This window comes from Hoplias malabaricus, chromosome 17 (assembly GCF_029633855.1).
Source record: "Hoplias malabaricus isolate fHopMal1 chromosome 17, fHopMal1.hap1, whole genome shotgun sequence".
NCBI classification, from domain to species: domain Eukaryota; kingdom Metazoa; phylum Chordata; class Actinopteri; order Characiformes; family Erythrinidae; genus Hoplias; species Hoplias malabaricus.
The window spans coordinates 20,445,394-20,468,880 of record NC_089816.1 but is presented as its reverse complement, the minus strand read 5'-3'; the positions used below and the strand labels follow the sequence as shown (position 1 = coordinate 20,468,880).

Below are 23,487 nucleotides of genomic sequence, written 5' to 3'. Positions count from 1 at the left end.
CCTGAACTTTCCTGCAGAGCTTCAGTCTGTTTTTGATGCAAAGACACACCACAAAATGCAAAATAAGACCTGGATAGATTATGCAGCAAGCAGGCAATTTTTCCGCCTTTTCCGGAGCGGTCAGCCGTTTTGATTATGGCCTTTTCTGCTGCGGCGTTTGCCGTCAGGTTCTGAGGCTTTGACACTCTTTTTCATTCACACGAGGAAATTGACTATCAGAGAGAAATCATTTGTAAACGCATTCAATCAGCCGCGAGCCGCAGGTATGTGGAGGAACCCCACTGGAACGCAGAAATAAGATCCCAGCTGGACAGGCCGCTTCCTGCCTTCTGCCACAAAAGCACACGGGAACATGAGGAGTGAAGGTGACCCTTAAAAAAACCAAAAATACAGCATCTACGACGGTGTTTACCTTAATCTCAGCTGCACAGCATCTCTAACAGCTTTTAATAAGAGAAAACATCTTTGTATGTAGTGTTTCTCATTCTGAGATTGTTGTAAGAATATGATGAGATTATTCAAGCTGTTTATAGACACTTCTTTCTGCTTTAAATCTTTTAATCCACAGAGGAATCATCCTATTCCACAATGTTTCTTGAAAAAAGGAGGAATTATGCGTGTTATTTCTTCATTTTTTCAGTGGAATAAAACACATTCAGTGGCGAGAATCACCTTAAAGAAGAGAAGCTGTTCAGAAATGTGCAGAAATCTTTACAAAAATTAGCCTTAGCATTTGTTTGGTCTGTTTTTGGATTTGGAAAGCAGCAGAAAGCCAACACCAAATGAGAACAAAAAGGAGATAATAATGAAATAAATAAAAGCCTCTTTGCTGGCATAAACAATTTACCAGCATCCATGAATCCCTCTTCATATCACTGACATTTCTGTCGGCCCTGAGGCAAAGGGAGCGCTGTTTGCATTCAGCCGAAGCAGCCGAGCGACTCTTTAGCGTCTGGACCGGAATGGAAATGGGGTTCACCACAGGTAACGAGGGAAATGAACTTCAGTGTCAGAGCAATAGTCTTCTCCACCGCTCTCTTAATATCAGAGCAGAGCCGGACAATGGCAGAGCAGCATCTGATTAGAGCCGCTAAGCCCCTGCATCCCGTTTCCATGGGAACAGGATATTATTCAGCAGCCCCTGAGAACACAGGAAGTTTATGTCTGTTTTGCGAAGCGTGTTTACAATGCACCATCCGGCGTCCCTGGACACGCTGCTGTCCGGGGGGCATCCAGACTCATAACAGAGTTTTCATGTTTATGGACCAGCGTTGGGACGAGGCCATTAAAATAAAAATGAAGCAATGATTTTGGAATGTTTTCTTTGGATACAGGCTTTTATTTGCTTTATTTCACCTAAATTAACAGATTGATCTCACTAATCCAGGGCAACTGGAGCATCTGAGTATGAAAACTATGTTTCTGTTTGGCACGGGAGAGGCATTGTACACCTCCAATGAAATTGTTACAAAATGTTATTTGTCATGAGCTCTGTTAATACAAGAATCTGAAAGGTGCAGAGTTATTGCATCCTTCAGTCTGTATTTCCACATTAAATACATAGAAATGTGACTACCAGAGATCACCATGGCGACATTTACACGGCTGCATGCTGCCATCATGTATCCCACTGTTGCTGTTTCTACCAACTCAGTAAGTTTTTTATTAGAATTTAACTAATGGTGTTAAAACTAATAAATATGTGACTGTTGATAAATATAAATTATGATGCTGAACAAAAAACGACTAGAACATTGCGGTTGTGATCAGTTCAGACTCGGTTTGATTGTGGCTCTGCGGAGCTGAGTGTGAGGAGCGAGGGATTCCAGGGTGGAGGAGGTTTGTTGTTTTGTTTTTGTCTATTTGGGGTTTTTTCCTGAGTTCCGCTCGGATCTGAGGCGTTTTTGTGTGGTGCAGTCAAGTGTGGAGTGGACTGGGTTTCCCCTCAGGCCCAGTGACCTTTCCAGTGACAGCTGGCCTCCTTCTGCTCCGAGAGAGTCAGCATCCAGACAAACAGAGAATCTCTCTCTCTCTCTCTCTGTTTCTCTATCTATCTATCTATCTATCTATCTATCTATCTATCTATCTATCTATCTATCTATTTCTCTCACACACTATCTATATCTCTCTCTTTCTCTCTCTCTCTCCTTCTCTATATTTATCTATCTATCTACCCTCTCTCTCTCTCTCTCTCTCTCTCTCTCACACACACACTCTATTTATCTCTCTCTCACTCTCCTTCTCTCTATCTATCTATCTATCTATCTATCTATCTATCTATCTATCTATATATCTATCTATCTATCTATTTCTCTCACACTCTATCTATATCTCTCTCTTTCTCTCTCTCTCCTTCTCTATCTATTTATCTATCTATCTACCCTCTCTCTCTCTCTCTCTCACTCTATTTATCTCTCTCTCTCACTCTCCTTCTCTCTCTCTATCTATCTATCTATCTATCTATCTATCTATCTATCTATCTATCTATCTATTTCTCTCACACACTATCTATATCTCTCTCTTTCTCTCTCTCTCCTTCTCTATCTATCTATCCTCTCTCTCTCTCTCTCTCTCTATCTCTCTCTCTCTCTCACTCTCCTCTCTATCTATCTCTCTCTCTCTCTCTCTCTCTCTCTCTCTCTCTCTCTCTCTCTCTCTCTCTCTCTCTCTCTCTCTCTCTGTTCAGAGTCAGAGTAAAGAAGTCACCAGAAACTACAAGAATACAATAACAATAACTCATTGTATTATACATTCACTCATTCATCATCTGTGAGCACTTCATCCTGATCAGAGCCGTGGTATTACAGGTATCATGTGTGACTAGACATCCTCTCTCGCTCATATCAGAGAGAGGGAGAGAGAGAGAGAGAGAGAGAGAGAGATGATGATGATGACTAAGATTTCATCAAGATAAATATTTCAGACGAAGAAGATGCACAGCTGAAATCACACAGAAACGCTTGAGCAGTGAGAGTCTGAAGAGAAATGAGCTGTTATTACAGGACTGACCATGTTCAGAGGACAGTGAATTACCAGTTATTCATCAGTTCTCTTCTCTTCTCATGGACCATGTCAGTGGTACAGCCCAATCACAAAGCAGCACAGCAACAACACACCCTCACACAGGAAAGAGGGTTGGGAAAATAAATAAAATACATTTTCTCCACAGTGGAACACAGTTCTGATTCTTAATGAAACGTCTGTGCCCTGCTTTGGTCCAAACCCCACGAGCCCCACAGCAGTGTTCTCCCCCTGTGTAAACAGCCCTGTTCAGAACGCCCGCTTTCAGCATCTGTTCCTTTAAATGATAATGAGCCGCTCGCTGTTCACCCCGACCCCGAGCGCACAGCAGTGAGGAGCGAGGAGCAGAAGCTCTGGTTTTTAGTCGGTTCTCTTTCTTGTTTTCTCCGTTTTTACTCGGTGCTCTTATTTCTCCGTGCTCTTTGTTTCTGTTTTGCTGCATTTAACCTCGTCTTTGTGCCCTCACATAAACACGGGTCCAGTGCTGTGATTGGACAGACTCAGACAAGGGGACGGGGCCATTCTAAAGTCTATGCACTTGACGTCAGAAGTGAAGCAGAATCAGAACGGCTTGTTTTGTCCCTTGTTGTTTTGGTCTTGTTTCACAGTTTTAGAAAAGAGATTCAGTCTGTCTATATTGATCTTCATGGATATTGATCTAGTTTATCTGATCAGTGCCTCTGTGTTTCCTGTCCACGTTTGCCTTGTTGATATCTATTAATTCATTCTTGTTGTTTTCTTGTTGTCTTTACCATTCCTAATGACGGTCTTCTGTTTTCCTCTGTCACAGGTCAGTCTGCCCAGTGATTCCAGCTGTGTGGAGGAAATTCTGCGGGTAAGACGCATCCACTCTCCTCCTGCTGCACTAATTACACCTGCTCCCTCACCTGCTCTCACAAAGGCACTTAACCGTCGCTGCCGCGGCTTTGAGCTTGACAGCAGAGCTCCTTTCACATCAGCTTTGTGCCGCGCTGCGAGAATGAGAAGGAAAGCACGTGTTATTACTTTGGAGGGGATTGTCCGACAGCGAGAGAGACTCCTGTGTTCTGTAAATGGTGCTTGAGTGCAGGGTTAATTTAAACTATTTTAGTCATATTTGTGTTAATGAGGTTTTATTTTCTTCATCTTCGATTAAAGCAGGTGGTGATCTTTGTTTTTTCTCTGTAGTGATTTATCGGGGGCTTGTAAAAACAGACAGGGTGGCGTGTCAAGTATTGATCATGTTATTATTGATGAGCCGCCGGTTAAAAAACACAGTGAATAAACTTCAGTGTTTTTATTACCTCATTTCCTGTTCCTCAGGGAAGACATTACACTTTACACTTCACTCTCACTTTCCGGTGAGGATTTGATTGCATTCAGTCAGTAGTGCATTAGTGAGGTCATTGGCTGGTGTTGGTGATTGGTTCTGGATCACAAACACCACTCCCACTCATCCCAGAGGAGCTGGATGGAGCTCCATCGCTCCAGAGAACACAGTTCCACTGCTCCACAGCCCAGTGCTGAGGGTATTCATACGTCTCTAGCCCACACTTGTCACTGAACATAGTGACATGAGCAGCTGCTCCACAGCGTCCCATTCTATTAATAGATAAATGGAAAAATAAATCACTTTATTGATCCCAGAGGGAAAAACAAGTGTCAAAGCAGCACAGTGAAGAAAATACAACTGAAAAGTAACCTCATGTTATAACAGATGTATATAGAAGGTAGGATATGAATCAATACACCTCTACAATAAAGGTAACTACAATAAAATAAGGTTTAAAATACCTGTGTGTAAATGTAAAGAGGTCCAATTTGACCAAGCAGTGTCTTCTGAATAATCAATGGCCAAGTTATATAAGAGAATATAAATTTAAGAGTAATGTAAGCAGTGTGGGTTTCCTCCAGGTGACTGTCTGTGAGGAGTGTGGTGTGTTCTCCCTGTGTCTGCGTGGGTTTCCTCCGGGTGACTGTCTGTGAGGAGTGTGGTGTGTTCTCCCTGTGTCTGCGTGGGTTTCCTCTGGGTGACTGTCTGTGAGGAGTGTGGTGAGTTCTCCCTGTGTCTGCGTGGGTTTCCTCCGGGTGACTGTCTGTGAGGAGTGTGGTGTGTTCTCCCTGTGTCTGCGTGGGTTTCCTCCGGGTGACTGTGTGTGAGGAGTGTGGTGTGTTCTTCCTGTGTCTGCGTGGGTTTCCTCTGGGTGACTGTCTGTGAGGAGTGTGGTGTGTTCTCCCTGTGTCTGCGTGGGTTTCCTCCGGGTGACTGTCTGTGAGGAGTGTGGTGTGTTCTCCCTGTGTCTCCACGGTCCAACGACACGTTGGTAGGTAGATTGGAGACTCAAAAGTGTCCGTAGGTGTGAGTGAATATGTGAGTGTGTGTGTTAACCTGTAAAGGACTGGTGCCCCCTCCAGTGTATGTTCCCGCTTTGCGTCCAGTGATTCCTGGCAGGCTCCGGACCCGCCGCCGCCCTGAACTGGATAAGGGTTACAGACAATGAATGAATGAATGATAACAATATGTGTGTGATAACAGTAAAGATACAGTTGCAATGATGTTCTATAGATACATTGGAAATTAAGCATCTCTCTCTCTCTCTCTCTCTCTCTCTCTCTCTCTCTCTCTCTCTCTCTCTCTCTCCAGTGATGTTAGGGATGATTCTTTAAGGAATGGGTCTGTAGAGCTCCAGTGTTGTTTTTTCTCTACCATAAATAAGCCTTTTTTGCTAAGACTGTACCCTGCTCTCCATCCTGGGAAGAAGCATGTTGCCATGGCAACCAGGAGTGTGTGTTTGTGTGTGTGTGAGTGTGTGTGTATGTGAGAGAGAGAGAGAGAGAGAGAGAGAGAGCCCAAGTGCATGCTGGGATTGCTCAGAGTGGCTCTCTGAGTGAGTCGAGGCTGCTGTGACTCAGTCGTGACTCAGTTGTGACTCAGTCGTGACTCAGGATTAAAGACCTACACATCACCTGCGGCGTGACGGCCCCCTGTGGCCGGACGGACCCTCGTCTCTTAATTGATGGTTCTGCAGCATTAACTCTGATAACAGCCCTGAATATTTTAATGATTAGTTTTTTACGTCTCGGCTCCCTCTCACATCATCACCAACGCCACTCAGGTTTTAACTGGAACGAGTGAGTCACGGTCCCTGATCGCAGTTGACGTCCATCTACAGAGACGCTGCCCCTCTTAACATCCAGGGTCCTGTGTATTAATGCGCTACGTTCAAAATTTCTGTAACTTGTCTAAACCCACACTCACACAGACCTTTGGACACAGTATTATCCCCAAGAACAGAACAAACCCATCACATTCTTCTGCAGCTTTTTCCTGATGGAGCTCAGAACGAATGCAGCGCCCAATAAACTCCCCACTCACTGTTTACTCACTGATTCATTTTTAGGTTCTTTCTCTGTTGAATAAACGAGAACTGACTTTTTAATACAACACACAGTTACTGTAAAACTACTAAAGAGCAGAGAATGTTTGAATTATGAATTACAGTGACACATCACACTAAAACACTTTAAAACTTATTTGTAGACCTCATACATGGTTCTGTATTCCACCTTTTTGGAAATGGTCCAGTAGCAAAAAGGGTTCTGCTTATGTAACTCTTTAGAACCGTTTTAATGAAGGCACTACATAAAAGAAGAAGAAGAAGCAGAAGAAGTAGAAGAAACACCTTTATTGATCCCCTCGAGGAGATTGCTTCTCTGCATTTGACCCAAACACACACTAGTGAGTAATTCTTCACACACACTAGGGGCAGTGAACACACACACACCACCGGAGCAGGGGTCTATGACCACCACGGTGCCCAGGAGCAGTTTGGGGTTTAGGCGCCTTTCTCAAGGGCATTTCAGCCGTGAGCTTTTTCTCTTTCTGGGAACTGAACCAGAGATCCTCGCTTCTCTAACCTCAAGGCCACATTCGGCTGCCACCGATACAACGATAAACATCACACTTTCCATCCTTTATCTGGAGCGTCCAGTTAGAGCGCTGACATTGGTGAGTGGGTGTGAGAGGGGAGACCTGTATGAGTTGATGACTGTGCTGAAGCCTTTTGGAGCCTCACTGTCTCAGGGCGTGGTGAGTTCTTCCTCTTGTTTCTGAGGGAACCGATGTTTATGAGAGATCTGCCTCCTGAACAAACCAGCATCAAAGGCCCGTCTCTGCTTTGTGCTGGTTAGAGGTGGTTTACCAAAGGGAGCAGATGAGAGGGGATCATGCTCTTTCTTCACCTGGAAGATAGTTCCTTTCAGTCCTGTGTTCAGAGTCTCTCAGTGGCCCGGAGGAAGAGTTTATCAGAGATATAGAAATGTTTATAGATTGATATCAGATCCGTGCAGAACCTGGGAAGATTGCACCTCATACAGAGGAAGAGAAGAAGAGCAGGGGAGGACAACGAAGCAAGGATGGTTAGTCAGTGATGAGGGAACTGATGTGATTACGCTGGTCAAGACTCTAGATAACATTTTTAGGACTCTGTAAGAGTCACAGAGCAGTCAATACTTATTGGTACCACAATAATGATACACACAATAATGAGACAACACTTATAAAGGTTTATAAATGGTTATTAATTCGATTGCAAACACCTTAATGGTGATTAATAATCATTTGTAACACAGAGATAAAAAGAGTTTTTTTTTTTTTTTTTTAGATTTTTTTGTGAGAACTCACTGAAAATGTCAAGATAAAGAATAAACTGAGACTTTAGAATGTGGATTTAGTCTTTCGCATGTTAATGTACACCACATTACTATCAGCATCTAAAAACACATTTTATCAGTGGTTAATTATTTAAACCTGTGGTTAAAACCTATTTAAACCTATTTAAACCTATTTAAACCTGGTGATTAAATGGTTAACTGTATTAACAAATATGTGCTGGAGCTGACAGGGTTATTGTCGATTGATGGAGGAGGCAAAGTGAGGTCAGTATTTGGCGAGATCTGATGTCTAACTGTAGATGGATGGGGGGTTCACTATTTGGCAAACAGCAGGTCAATGTTGCCCCTTCTATCTGTGTGTTATAACTGATTATTAATGACTTTTAATGCATTTACAACCTAATTAATAACCATTTATAAACTGTACAGTGTAGTCCATCCATCCATCCATTATCTGTAAACGCTTATCCAATTCAGGGACACGGAGGGTCCAGAGCCTACCTGGAATCATTGGGTAGAAGGCAGGAATACACCCTCAAGGGGGCGCCAGTCCTTCACAAGGCAACACACACACTCACACTTTCACTCACACCTACGGACACTTTTGAGTCACCAATCCACCTACCAACGTGTGTTTTTGGACAGTGGAAGGAAACCGGAGCACCCGGAGGAAACCCACGCAGACACAGAGTCTCCTGAAAAATATTTTGATGAAGTTGAATGAAGGCAAAGAGTGGACATTATGAACTCGGAACTTATGAATTTGTGAAAAAGATGTTTTTGTTAAACGTAGGGCTATTTATTTATTCATTCATTCATTCATTCATTCATTCATTATCTGTAACCCCTATCCCATTCAGGGTCGCGGTGGGTCCAGAGCCTACCCGGAATCCTGGAGGGGGCGCCAGTCTTTCACAGGGCGACACAAACTCGTTCTATTTTTTATTTTTATGTTTTATTTATTTATGTATTTAGCCTTTAATGCTGCATATAACAGCTGTTCTGCCTGGAAATTAAATCAGTGGAAGATGGACTCAATGAGATGAAACAGTGAGAGGTTTAGAGTCTAACCCACACTAACTGTCCCTTTAAAACGGGAACTACTTTCTATCAGGTCCCTGTCTTCAAACTTCTGCTTCTAAACTTTCTAAATGGTGTTTAGAGGGAATACATTGATGCTGTGGACGGTTAATAGTCCACAACATACTCAGAGCCTGAATCACACTCAGTATAAACACATTGGGGAGGTCTGGATCTTAACGCTGACTGACAGATGCCGGACTTCCTCACTCTTTTAGACAGAATTAAAAGAAATGGGGGAAATATTGAAACACAAATGAAATGATCCAAATGTCTATTTCACAGATACTCCTTCATTTAAAAGGCGTGTGATCTGTGTCTGAGTTGTTGCTGAATGACGAGAGCCCAGATTAATTGAAGAGAACAGAGAACATGCCTCAGTCATGACTCAGACCCAGGATTTCAGTCTTGGGGGAGATCATCTTACACTGAGGTTTATAATGGACCACCCAAGGCCTGTCCAAGACAAACAGCAGGCTTTCGTATAAACTGTTATCTAGAGCCACAAGAGTCTGCTTGGAATGAAGATATTTCTTTGGAAAATTAAATCTAAGCAACACTACAGCCTTTATACACAGCCCTGGGAAAATGCAACTCAGAGACCACTTTTAAATATGTCTTTTTCATCTCTGCAGTGGAACACAGTTGTTTCTTAATGAAACGTCTGTGACCTGCTTTGGTCCAAACCCCACGAGCCCCACGGCAGTGTTCTCCCCCTGTGTAAACAGCCCTGTTCAGAACGCCCGCTTTCAGCACCTGTTCCTTTAAATGATAATGAGCCGCTCTCTGTTCACCCCGACCCCGAGCGCACAGCAGTGAGGAGCGAGGAGCAGGAGCTCTGGTTTTTAGTCGTTTTTACTCAGTTCTTTTTCTTCTCCGTTCTCGTTTTCTCCATTTTTACTGAGTGCTCTTATTTCTCCGCTCTCATTGTGTCTGTTTTGTTGCGTTTATCCTCATCTTTGCTCTCTCACGTAAATGCGGGTCCAGCGCTGTGATTGGACACAGATGAGGGGGCGGGGCCATTCTAAAATCTCTGCACTTGACGTCAGAAGCAGAGCAGAATCAGAACGGCACGTTTGCTGACATAGGCAGCACACTGAAAACTAACTGGGTGGCCTTGTTTCACAGTGTGTGGGTTGGTGGGCTCCAGGTTCACACATTAATGTGAACATGCACTGAACAAGGGTCTTTATCACAATATGTTCCCTTTAATAATTTTTTTGGAGGTTCCTGCTTGTTCACATTGTTTGCTTTGACGTTGATTCATTACGGGCTCCTTATGTGAAATAAATAGCCTGCACCTAATGGCAGTTTTTTAAATGAAATAAATAATTGAATCCCTGGTCTCAGTTTTGCACAGACCTGTGTATAAAAAGGTGCACGCCTGTGAAAGCACGCCTGTGTGTGGTAGTGCTCCGCTCTGCTGACGAACAGAATCGCTGCAGATTCATCACATTGCGCTGTAAGTTTCCACCTCCGGTAGCATTATCCCCGGCTTTATGAAAGGTAATACTTCATATCTAACATTACCGCCGAGGTGGCAGTATCAAAGCCTCTCTCGCCCATTTGTCTTGGCCCTGCTCAGTGACGGAGGTGACCCTCACACCACCCCCACCCCCCCAGGCCAGGAGACAACATTTTATGAGGAATCCAATAGTGTGAAACCACTGTATTATAAACAGCACTGCAGTAAACGACTCTCAGACTCGGACCTGGCTGATGGAGGAGGAGAGAAACCTCAAAGCTCTGATACGTCAACCGCTTAATGACTATAAATTTAAATAAATCAACAAAAATAAACAACAACTTGATAAAAATGAGGTCAGAGTATTGAGAGGCTCCTAGAAATGCAGCGTAACAGAATCTGAGTTTATTTAACTTTATTTTAGTGTAAACTGAGCGCAGAATAAAATTAACCCCAAAAACGTAATGGAGCTACACCTGAAGAGGAAGTGCAGAAGATGTACATGGCTTTCCTCACAGACAGACTCCACACAAAGGGACACAATTGTCCAGTTCAGAGCTAACACAACAGCAGCACTTGCTTACACTGGTGAGAGTGTAAAGATGTTTTTGTCCCTCATTTGTTGGTACAGTTTTCTTATCTACGTCCCTAACTGAAGGCTGTAGAGCTTCATTAAAGACGCGCCGTGTGCAGAGTATGTGTGTGGTGTCAAGGGACTGTGTATGTGTGTGTGTGAGTGTGTGTGTGGTAATGTGCTCAGTGTGAGACTGTAGAAGTGAAAATATTCTGCGTGTGTGAGGTGTGGGGGGGAGTGGGAAGAGGGGGGAATCGTGCTCTGAATACTAAATACCAACAGAAGATGAGCTTGAGGGCTGATACACACACAGACACACACACAGGCATTTTTATATGCACTCAGATGATGTGAATTCTACACACACACACACACACACTCACACAGATGCTCAGATATTTTCTTCAGTCTGCAGCAGGAATGCAAATTTGAACTCATTCTTTTGGCTGAAAATGGACCAGTTTTAATCCAGAGTTGAGAAGGATGCTCCATTAGAATTTACTCACCACTTTACTTTAAAATGTAATGTAATTTTCTTGAAAAGTGAATATTAAAACAGAGAAACATCAGTCCCACTTTGCATTAAGCGTCTTTAATAAATGTGTTATTAAACATTAAAAACGTTGGGACTGCTGTTGATTTGGCTCTTGATACAGCAGTGAACCTCCCGTACATTCACATTTCTACTGTAATTACATGTAATTAATTGAGTAAAACCTGATGTTGGTTCATATGCGTATTTACACAGTAGTTACACAGTAGTTGCACAGTAGTTACACAGTAGTTAAAGACACTTAATATAAAGTGGGACAGAAATAGTCATAGAAACTCTTCTCTTAAGCAATGGGGCTCCATCCGATTTAATATCCATTACATGAGTTGTGCTTGTGATCCGTAACTAATCATCCAACATCACACCTGACCTCAGTGATGTTCATGTGGCTGAATACCATCAAATCCTCACCGCATTGTTCCAATAACAGGTGTAAAGCCTTCACAGAGCCCTAGAGACTGTTGTTGTAGTAAAGAGTGATAAAGTCAGGATTAGTATCTTTATTTGGAAGGAGTTGGAGGATGTTTTGGGCGTGTTGTGTGATATCGCATTAGTCCTGATACCAGCCTGAGGCTAGTTCAACCAGCTCGGCTCAACAGCCTTTACACAGCAGCCTCTGAGTCTGCACTTCGCCTCCTTTTAAAGGTGCAGTGATGTCCCTGTGTCTTTCTGCAGCGTGGAGAAAAAAAATCATTCACTTGCTTTAAATTCAAAAACTGTTTCTCTTTGCTGCTGTGTTACACCTGGAGACACACACATACATATGCACACACACACACTTTATAGTCTGTTAGCACTCAGAAAGGCCACATGAAAGACAATATATGAGAGAGAGTTAGAGAGAGAGATGCAGCCTACAATTACACACAAGGTTAAGGAGCCTATTAGCAGCGCTGCTTTTCATCTGACATATGAATATGGATGAGTCTCTGTTCTGCCTCTGAGCTGCAGTAATTACAGCATTCCTCCAGCTCCAGCTCCGGCTCCGGCTCTGGCCTGGAGGGGTTCTCTGCTGACGTTGGTGTTCGGCATTCACAAACAGAGGTGTGCACGGAAAAGCCTGACCTGAAGAAGACCGGGAAAAACAACACAACTAACCTGTGCTTCAGGACAAACATAACAAACATGTTCATTTTCAATTAATCCCACTCCCAAAACATGTACATTCTCTTAGGTGCAGGGTTATGACCCATTCATCAGCAAATATATAAAGTGTATCACAGAATATACATAGTGTTTAAACCCTGTGTCCACTCTCTGTCCACTCTGTGAGACACTCCTCCCTCGTTGGTCCACTTTATAGATGTAAAGTCAGAGACAGTGATTTCGTCAGTCCAGCGGAGACACTGAGGGGTTTCAACTTGAGCAGCACTGCTGTGTCTGATCCACTTGTAACACGCTAACACACCACCACCACCATATGAACATAAACCGTGTGTGTGTTTCTTTATTAACTCAGGAACTGTGTTTTCTTACAGGAAATGACCCACTCCTGGCCTCCACCTCTCACTGCCATACACACACCGGGCAAAGCAGAACAAACCAAGTTCCCCCTCCCCACCAAGGTAACACACACACACTTAGTATTTACGCTGTATTTACTGTAAAATTACTAATACACAATGTTGTCCTTGTTTTTAAAAGAAAAAAAAACAAGGCTCAACACTCTGCCACCTCCCTGTTCTCAGCTTGAAATGTGGAGAAAAAATCTTTTGCTCTATTGTTCTTAATGGAAGCTTTGGCTGGTGTCCTGACACCCTCCAGTCTCTCTGAGCTCTGATGTCACCTGACAAAGATCCAGAGCTGGAGGGCTGGGTGATGTCACTGCGATGATGTCAGAGCTGTGAGGGGGAGATGTGTCAGACGGGGTGTAGTGGATCATGCGTGTTTTTCCAGTGAGAGACTGTGTTTGGCTTTGTTTTGTCTCTGATTCTCTGGGAGTGGAAAAAATCTGCGGATGTTTAGAGACTGAGTCTGCCCTGTTTCTCTCTCTCTCTCTCTCTCTCTCACACACACACACACACACACACACACACACACACACACACACACACACACACACACATACACACACACAGCTCCACTGACCAAAAGGGTGCACTCTGTACTTCTACAGTGTTACAGACTGTAGTCCATCTGCAGCATGTTCTTCAAAAGTCAGGACGCCCCACAAAACCACCCAAAGCTGGTATCATTTGGTCGGTGGACTATTCTCAGACACTGAGGGGTTTAAAAACTCCAGCAGCACTGCTGTGTCTGATCCACTCTCACCAGCACAACACACACTAACACACCACCACCACGTCAGTGTCACTGCAGCACTGAGAATGATCCACCACCACATCACACCTGCTCTGTGGGGGTCCTGAGCGCTGAAGAACAGGGGGAGAGGGGGCTTTAAAAAGTGTGCAGAGCATCAGATTCAGTCTATAATTGTAGAACTACAGTCTGTGGAGCTGATAAAACAGACAAAGTATAGAAACAAAATGGTGATGTTAATTTTGTGGCTGATGGATGTGTGTAAACATTACAGCTCTAAAAAAAACAAGTGCTGTTCTCTATTTCTCTCTTTAAGGAGTGATATAAATAGTTTTATAAAGCACCGAAACCAGTTTTTAACAAAGTAAAGGACCCTTACAGTGGGCATTTGATTGAAAAAAAAAAGGTCACCCAACACGTAGTCGTCAAATATTGTGGATACAGGAAAAATATTTGATTTTGATTGTCCTGGTTATCATTCTCAGGCTCATATTTACGCGACACATTATTAGCACGATTATAAAATCCTTCCCAGTCCTTGGTTTCCCTCCTGAGAGATAACCTACAGGGCTGGGGAATAATAATAAGGCAGTGGGAAATAGTGAGCCTATTAAAACCAATCATTCTGCTGCAAATTGTCAGCGTTTCTCCTGCGTCCGAGTCTCGGAGATGTCATCGCCTCTGTGCAAGAGTGTGTGTGTGTGTGTGTGTGTGTGCGTGCGTGTGTGTGTTCTCGGGTTCCACTCGAATCCCATGGTGCTCCATTCTCGCTGCTAAAGTCCCTGTTATTCTCCTCTTAATAGGACATGGTCTGACTGGCACAAGTTGACCCGGGTGACATGGCTAATAATAAGCTGACTCTATAAATCCTGGTTTAATGGCAATATCTTCCCGGAGACTCGCCTCTCCTCCGCTCAAGTGTGATTTGTGAGCAGCCTCTAATTGTATTAGTGTAAAATCAATTAAAGCCATCAGCAGGAATATTGCCCATCCACGGCTCCTCTGTGTGTGTTAAAATCAGAGGACGTGGCTTTGGTTCACACTTTGAGGCTTTTAATTCTGTCTCTCTGTCTCTGTCTCTGTCTCTCTCCAGGACCCCCAGCATGTTACAGCAGGATACACTGGACAAAGTGAGTAAAACCCTCCATTATTTTGTTTTATTTAACACAGAAGTTGATGACCAGCCCTAGCCTTATCTCCATGTAATTGTAAATATAGACACAATCATAATGTTTATATCATACTCTGCATACGTTTGATGCTTTAAATATCTATTTAATAGATAAAGCTATTTGTCTGAGCAATAAAGAAAATAATGAAGAGTTTATTTACACAAAACAAACACCTAATTAGAAAAGAATTTAAATAATCCTAGTCCCATTATTACAGTATTATTTGAGGTTAAAGTTCAGTCCCTCGTTTTAGTGGTTAATAAATACTACACTGTTAATACAGACTTTTGCACAGTGTTGTAACAACAAATACGTATATGGCATGTATCAGTCCACAGTGTGGCTTAATATTTCTACAAAAGTAGCTTTAGCCCATTTTGCTAGTGGACGGCCCTCTCTTCCCTTCACTGGCCACAGTTTCTCAGCTGATATGGCAGATCTGGGCAGTTTGCATTCTCCTCTGAGGCTGTAAACTGTTCAGTGGTGTTGTGTTAGCAGCAGTTAGAAAAGAATTGGTGGCTTTACCTCCATCCTCCCAGGGTTTCAGGGTAGACTCAGTGAAAAGGTGGAACGAGAGACGAATAAAAATTAGAAAGAAAACTGGGGATACACAAATGATATAAAAAAATAATGATTTCTTTATAGTCTGTAATTCCATCTTATTTGTATGAATTATTGTATATGTTAAGTGTCCCTGGGATTGATTAATGATTGATGATTGACTAATAAACATCTCAGTTCCCTCTGTGTCAGCGTCAGATGGCAGCGCACAGACGGTAATTTCTCCGAAGTGTAATAGAGGGGAAAAACAGAATGAAAAGACAGAGAGAATGAGGCGGAATGTCTTGTGACACGCCGTGCCCTGCGCCAAGCTAATTTTCGGACGTCTCTTGGCCGGCGTTTAATCAGGAAAGCCTCTCTGACATTTACGTGTTCATTCTTTTGGCAGAGCGCTGTAATGTTCCTGGTAACAAGCCTGCGACCAAGTCCGTGCCACAGAAGTCGTGAGTATTCCTTTGATTAATTATTTCAGAAGGTGCCCCAGGGAGAGAGGGAAAGACGGAGAGAAAGAGAGAGAGAGGCAGCGTCTCGGCTTTGTTCCCTTACGCAAAAAACAAGTCCCCTAGAGGAGCGCGTTCCAATCCCAGCTGAGAGAAAACGTCTCCACAAACAAACACTGCAGCTGGCACTAGTTCACTTCACCACAGCCACAGAGCCACAGAATTACAACTCTGCTTTCATACATTACACACACTACATGCACAGGCTATTAATGGTGTTTATTCCCTCCTCACTGCAGTAGGAGCCTCTGGAACATTTCTGTGAGAATCTGATGGCGTTCAGCCTTCGCAGGAGCATTAATGAGCTCAGGTCCTGAAGCTAGGTGGTTAGTTCCGGACCCCAGCTCATCCCTAAGGTACGGTGACCAGACGTCCTCTTTTACCCGGACATGTCCTCTTTTTTAGACGTAAAAAAATGTCCGGGCGGAATTTCACAAACGTCCGGGATTTTGTTTTTCAAGAGCTTACATAGAACTTTGAGAAGCATTTCGTTCACAAACTAGTCCTGCCCTCCCCTACTCCGATTGGTTCGCTTGAGTGAGAAGGGGGCGTGGTGAAGTAGCCTAAAATCTTTGGATTGGACTTTCTGATGGTCGATAACCTTCTCTGTAAACATTTAATTGGTCAGTCTGCACGTCAGTAGTCCTTGTGTACGTCAGGCAAAGCTCATGTACCTACACCCATCTTGAACAGCTATGCCGAAACGTAAATATAAGTTCTCAGATGATTTAAAAAAGAAATACCCATGTTTTGTGTAGCAAATAAAGATGTAAAGGACCTTAAAGCTCCCCCCAAGACGTGTCCTGTTTTTCACCGACTCAGATCTGGTCACCCTACCTAAGGTGTTGGATGGAAATGTTCCACAGCCCACTGCAGGGGGTGTTAACACCCTTCTAGCCCACTCTTGACATTGGGCATGGCACTGCTCATTTGCAGCGAACAAATTCAGAGCCAGAGAATAGCTCTTAAACAACTAAAACAATAATAAATTAAACCTTTACAAAGCAACAAATTAAATTCAGCCACAATAACTTAATAATAAAACAATGGGCTCAATAGGTAGAGGTTAAAAAAAGAATAATAATAAGAAGAAGGCAGGCTGTTGTCTCTGCCATTGCACTGTGCTTCTGTGCCCTTTTCCTCCTGTGTTGGCTGCAGGGATCTTATGTGCGGTCATGTGACAGCTTGGCAATGTTTGATTGGTGAAATGGAGTCAAACGTCGCTAGTGGTAGGATCAATAAATATAAGTAGTGAGAATCGAGCAGAATGTAGCTCATTGTAACAGAGTTTACTCAAGTAAAAATAAAACATATGCTGAGTTATGCAGAGTTACTCAAGTAAATGTAGTGGAGTAAATGTAGTGCATCACTATCCACCTCTGGTCTTTTGACAACTCTGTTTTTCATTTAAAGCTACACTAGGTAGTTTTTTTTACCTTAAAAATGACAGCGTCAAATCATCGTGATGTTCCTCTGAGCTGTAACAGGGAGAATAGGGCCTCTGTCGTTGCTACTCCGGACTCAGCACTGCAGAAACTGCGCTGTGTAACTTTTGGAGGAGGGTAAGAAAACCCCCTTGTCCCTTCCACCTCCACCTTGATTTCAGGACAGTGCTGTACATGTGATTTACACTCTGCAACTGTAGGGGGAGCTCAGAAGCAAAAACACCAAATCTTACTTAGTGTTGCTTTAAAGGCAAAGTTGTTGTTCAGTTATAGCAAGATTTCCTTAAATGTTCGGTTCACATCACCTTGAAATTTAATTTTCTCAGTATTCCTCAGCTGTGTCTGCTTTCCCCGAAACTCTTAATGATACAGGTCTCTTTCTCCGTACATTCTCTTTCCAAGAAAGAGTGAATGCGTTCTGAGAAAAGGGAGAAAAACAGAGAGAGAGAGAGAGAATACCCCACCTTTTGTTGTAGCGCACTAAATTGCGAGGCGAAATCTGACTGACTAAACAGATGTGACAGATCCAGACAAATTGAATCGGAGCCTAATGTATCTCTCAGCTCAGAGCAGGAGATATCCTCTGGTGGGGGAGCGGGGAGTAGAATGAATGAAGAACGCTGTATTGTTTGGCTTCTGGAGCTTCTGAGAAAAGCGTTTATCTGTTGATCTGCCTCCGTTCGGCCGACACAGAGCCGGGAGCATTCGTCATCGGTGTTTGCAGCCATTTGATCCTCTTTTTTTTTTTGCTGTCATTCTCCTTCAGTGTTTTTTTTTTTTTTTTTTTTATCTGCTGAAGGCGAGATAACTCTGCTTTTGTTCCCCTCAATTACATGCCAGTTATTGGAGGGAAGTCTTAAATGATTTAACCAGTCCAAATATTTAGAGCGAGGCTGCCTTGGGGTGAGAGCGTTTCTGTCAATACAGACTTTGTCTGCCACAGCTGAGCGTGGTCAAGACATGTCTCTTTCTTTTTTTTTCCCCTCCTCACTGTGGGATGTGCTGTGTATGTAGAAACCAGAGACATTGCTCACTTCGCATTTACCCAGAGTCTTAATCTAAGACTGACCCTGAGAGTTTGAAAATCAGAGTCTGGGAGTTTAAAGAGTCTGAGAGACTGAAACTAAGAGTTTAAAGTTTTTTTGGAGTGTAAGAGACACGGGGTCTGAGAGACTGAGACTTAGGGCTTGAGAAACTGAGAGACTGAACGACTGGGAATCTGAATGTCTTGGAATCTGAGATTTAGAGTTTCAGAGTTTGTGAGTCTGAGAGAGTAAGAATCTTGGAGTCTGAGAGTTTGTGAGACTCATTGTCAGAGTCTGGGAGTCTGAGACAGAGACTGAGACTGAGAGAGAGACTGGGAGACAGATTCAGAGAGACAGAGACTGAGAGATAGACTCAGAGAGACTGAGAGGCAAAGACTGAGAAACAGACTCAGAGAGACCAAGAGACAGATTTAGAGAGACAGAGACTGAGAGTCTGAGACAGAGAGACAGCGACTGAGAGACAGAGACTGAGAGACAGAGACTGAGAGAGAGACTGGGAGACAGACTCAGAGAGACTGAGAGACAGAGACTGAGAATCTGAGACAGAGAGACAGCGACTGAGAAACAGAAACTAAGAGACAGACTCAGAGAGACTGAGAGACTGAGAAACAGACTCAGAGAGACTGAGAGACAGGTTTAGAGAGACAGAGACTGAGAGACAGACTCAGAGAGACTGACAGAGACAGACTCAGAGAGGCTAAGAGACAGAGACTGAGAGTCACAGTTAAATTTTAAGAGTCTGTATCAAGTGAATTTTAACAGACAGTGGGAGCAAGCTGAACACAAAAAAGCAGCTTACACAAAGAGCCAGTCAAGTTATTTACACCAATAAACCAGCTCCTACACCCTGCAGCGTGAAGAGTCCACACTGATCTGGGGACAGTTTTTTTTCCTTTCAGTTCCTAATGACTGCAGTTTTGGGAGCAGTGGCTCTTTGTGTTTCTCCTAAAAAGAGAAGAACGCTGCAGCTTAGTGCAAACATGTGACCGTGTTTGATGTGTTTCTTAATGGAGGCTGAACTGAATCGACAGAAACTGATATCGAAGGGTGGTGAACTTAAGATTAAGTAAACAGTGATATCAAGGAAGTCTCTGTCATAAGAAAAATGCAAGGAAGACAATAATGTGTTCAGATGAAAGTTGTGCTTTTAAACCGAGAGATGGCGCTGTGTTGCTCTGTGATGTGTCTTTAATCTTTCAGTGGGACGGGAAAATAAGGGCAATTGCCTAACACAGCTTCAAAGAGTTTAAATTGCTCAGTGCAGCTTTGGTTGTGAGATCATTTAAATGGAGATATTCACACGTGGTGTGTTTGGTTTTTCCCTTCATTTATTCTTACAAACAAATATTTCTTTACTCAGACGTATACACATCCAAGAAAAACCTATAATGGGTTCAGAGATGTAGACTCAGATTTATATAGTGGATACTTATTTGTGTAAAATTGTTTAAAACTGCTGCTTACTCACAAAGGCATATTCCATTGTTCCTTCATTTTTTATATTTATAAAAATATAATAAAACAATTGTGGAGCACAGTTCTGTTTCTTAATAAAACGTCTGTGACCTGCTTTGGTCCAAACCCCACGAGCCCCACAGCAGTGTTCTCCCCCTGTGTAAACAGCCCTGTTCAGAACGCCCGCTTTCAGCACCTGTTCCTTTAAATGATAATGAGTCGCTCGCTGTTCACCCCGACCCCGAGCGCACAGCAGTGAGGAGCGAGGAGCAGAAGCTGTGGTTTTTATCCGTTTTCACTCGGTTCTCTTTCTTCTCCGTTCTCGTTTTCTCCGATTTTACACAGTGCTCTTATTTCTCCGTGCATCTTTATGCTCTCACATAAAAGCGGGTCCAGCACTGTGATTGGACAGACTCAGACAAGGAGGCAGGGCCATTCTAAAGTCTCTACAGTAGATGTCAGAAGCGAAGCAGAATCAGACCAGCTTGTTTTATCCTGTGTTTTTTTGACTGACTGGGGCATCTTGTTTCACAGTGTGTACGTTGGGGGGCTCCAGATCCACATATTAATGTGCACATGCACTGAACAAGGGTTTTTTTATATATATGTCCCCTTGAAATTCAAGCAGTGTTTTTACAGATAAGTATCATTCTCGAGATGTTATTAATGTAAACCATTTTCAGACAAGCTACAACAGCAGGAGAAATCTGTCTGAGAAGTGCAGGAGATACTGGTTTCGGGCCGTTTGCTCTTCGCTGGTTCCCTCTCGGTCGAGGAGAACGACAGCACTCGAGCGTGACTAATGTCAGGTTTGGAGTAAATTACAGAGCTGATCACCGGCGCTGTTCGGGAGGTTACAGAACGGCCGATCCACTGGGGAAAGTGCCATTTTTACGACTTCCCACCACGGTAAACTTCAAATTAATGCCCCTGTACCCTCCGTCTAATGGACGATTGTGGCTCAAGAGGGACAGATTGGAGCGCTAAAGGTTTATACGATGGCACATTGAAATCCTCTGTATCGGACTTAAAAGCGTCTGTGAGATGCTGGAAGGAAAACGACTCTCTGACGGACGATGGACTTGTGAGAGATGATGATTATGACCCAGTGGAGCTGGTGCTGTTGGAGAGAAATCATATTTTCACACAATTCTACACACATTTATGAAGCATAAGGGTTATGACAATAGCTGTAAGCAGAGATGTAAAATACAAAAGAAAAACTAATTATTTGCTGACTCTGGGGAACGAGGCAGGGTACTAACACTCCTGATTTGACCAGTCAGGGATAAGACTGGAGGGCTGACATCACTGCTGTGAGTATTTATGTCACTCCTGAACTTCAGGAGAGGTTTATTTTTTTAAGTCTGTTTATTGTTTTGGCTATTCAAAAAAAAATCTTTAGAACAGTGGAGAACCTTTGGGATGAGTTAGAGTGGAAGTTGTGTCCCAGAACTAATCGTCCAGCATCAGCACCTTACCTCACTGAGGTTTACGAGGATTAATTCAATCAGATCCTCACCGCAATGTTCCAATGTCATATCTAAAGACTCCTCTAGGGGCAGCCGTGGCCTGTTGGTTAGGGAACTGTGCTTGTAACCAGAAGGTTGTCAGTTCGATCACCAGATCTAACCCCCAACAGGTCCTCGGGCACCGTGGCTAGGGTTGCCCACCGCTCCAAGCCTGTGTGCTCACTGCCCCCTAGTGTTCACTAGTGTGTTAATGTGTGTTTCACTGCACGGATTGGGTTAAATGTGCAGTAACCAACAGACGGCACTAAGGACTGAGCTTCTCGTTGATTCAGGACTCTGTAACGTAGCACACGTACATATCAGTCTGTTTGAACACACCTTAATAAATGTGTGTCAGAGTTTCTTAGCCACAGTCCAGCAACATCTGCCAAAAAAGGAAAGCCGTGTCCGTTCCATCCAGCCAGAAAATCACTGTTCGTCTGCATTGCACTCCATTCACCTCTGAAATCAAATCACAGGGCCATCAGCCCAGGGTTCATTAGGAATAATCCCCGTCCCGGACGGAGGGCAGGAGAGGCCGCGTGTGTGTTTTGGTGGAGGTTCTCAGACGTGGGAACAAAAGGTTGAGCTCTGCGGCCGGTCTCGGGCCGAGACGAGCGAGTTGTTTCTCTCTAATGATGCCGAGTGAGTCTCAGCCTCAGAAGCGGCATCTGACCCTGAGCTCGGCGGATTAAGATTCCAGCTGAAACCATGACAACCGCGGAGCGAATGCAAGCCGTTAACCTAAAGAACAAAAGGAGAAAAGTCGGAGGAGGAAGAGTGGCACATGTTGTCTTCCCCTAAAGCAGCAGTTTGGTGAAAAATCAAAGTTACCCAGTTTTTCCTCTTTATCCTGAACACAGTTGATCAGCCAGACGTTCTGAGCCTGTACTTTACTTTCTTACTGTAGCACTGTGACTGATTTAACAATGTGACTGTGCTGAAAACCTGAAATCCATTTCAACAAACCAATTAAAGACCTCAAATCACACTGAGCAAAGTAACTTTTAGAGGGTTTGTGAAAAGTTCTTTTGTCATTTTACAGTAAATGTTGTGTCTAATTACAAATCACAGTTGATAATTTATAACCTAAAAAATAACCTAAAATGAAGTATTAATCCACCATATTTAAATCGTCTAAAACAAAACTCACACATATTTTGGATACAATTTTATTAAGAAACCAAACTGATCACATGCTTTTGCAGCACTTTTTCCTGATGGACCTTGTGTGCCATTTTCAAATTATTTAATTTTTAGGTTATTCTTTGTTGAATAAAATATCAATAAAATGTGATATTATTTTTTATACAAATTAAGTTACTGCTGTTTACAAACAAAGCAAAGGTTTACAGATATTTTTGCTTCTTCTAAATGTTTGAAACTGTTACATTTGTAGTAAAATAAATCTTTAAAATATATATTATCTATTTTGTTGCAATAGTGCGTTCTTAAAATTAATAAAAGTTTTTTTTTTAATGTTGTATCGTATCGGCAAGAATATCATTATCGCCAAAATATCGTGATATTGTTTTAGGGCCATATCGCCCACCTCTACTTCCAGTGCTGTGTCCAACTCTTTTAACGATGCACAAGCTGTTCCTTGATTGTTACAAATATTCCTTCATGGGAAATTTAACCCTGTGGATTCCAGAGAATGAACATTGCACTTGCAGCTTTTGTAGCACTAGTGCTGCCTGCTCTAAAATATTCCGAATAGCATTGAGAATTAATGCAGTAGTGACCTCACATTTAACACCAGCCACTTCTCATGACTCAGTGTTTACATACGTTCCCTGCTCTGTGCTGATTTGATTAGTAACCCCCGAAAAGACTTGCTTGTGTGGTTTCTGATGCTGTGTGTCATGGTAGCTTTGATAAAAAAGCACAAATTAAAAAAAGAACAGGCTTCAAAGTGGCTGCCACCACTCTTAATACTTTACATTTGCTCTGTGTGTCAGGGAAAAAATAAGTGTAGACACCAGACATGTCTCGCAGGGAGAAATGCTGTAGATTTGTTTTTACACTAAACCATCCTCTTAAGTCATCTTTATTTAAAGGGAAGGACGCACACCGCTGTTTGTGTTTTGTATTTGTTGAGCCAAGATCAAGAAATACAAGCATCTTAAGGATTCCTTTTTTTCTTCTGTCAATAAAGATTAGCCGTGAGGGATGTGTTATACGTGTCCAGA

At 43.0% G+C, this 23,487-nt stretch overlaps 1 protein-coding gene across 1 annotated transcript in view; it reads left to right on the top strand.

The window, feature by feature from the left end:
- The window catches only part of aff2 (AF4/FMR2 family, member 2), a 207,161-nt gene that overhangs the window by 107,188 nt on the left and 76,486 nt on the right, over window positions 1–23,487 (top strand). Inside the window, exons 4-7 of the mRNA XM_066649004.1 lie at window positions 3,812–3,856; window positions 12,825–12,911; window positions 14,699–14,735; window positions 15,727–15,781. Coding sequence (XP_066505101.1) covers window positions 3,812–3,856; window positions 12,825–12,911; window positions 14,699–14,735; window positions 15,727–15,781 — 224 coding nt within the window. The remainder of the gene's footprint in view (window positions 1–3,811; window positions 3,857–12,824; window positions 12,912–14,698; window positions 14,736–15,726; window positions 15,782–23,487) is intronic.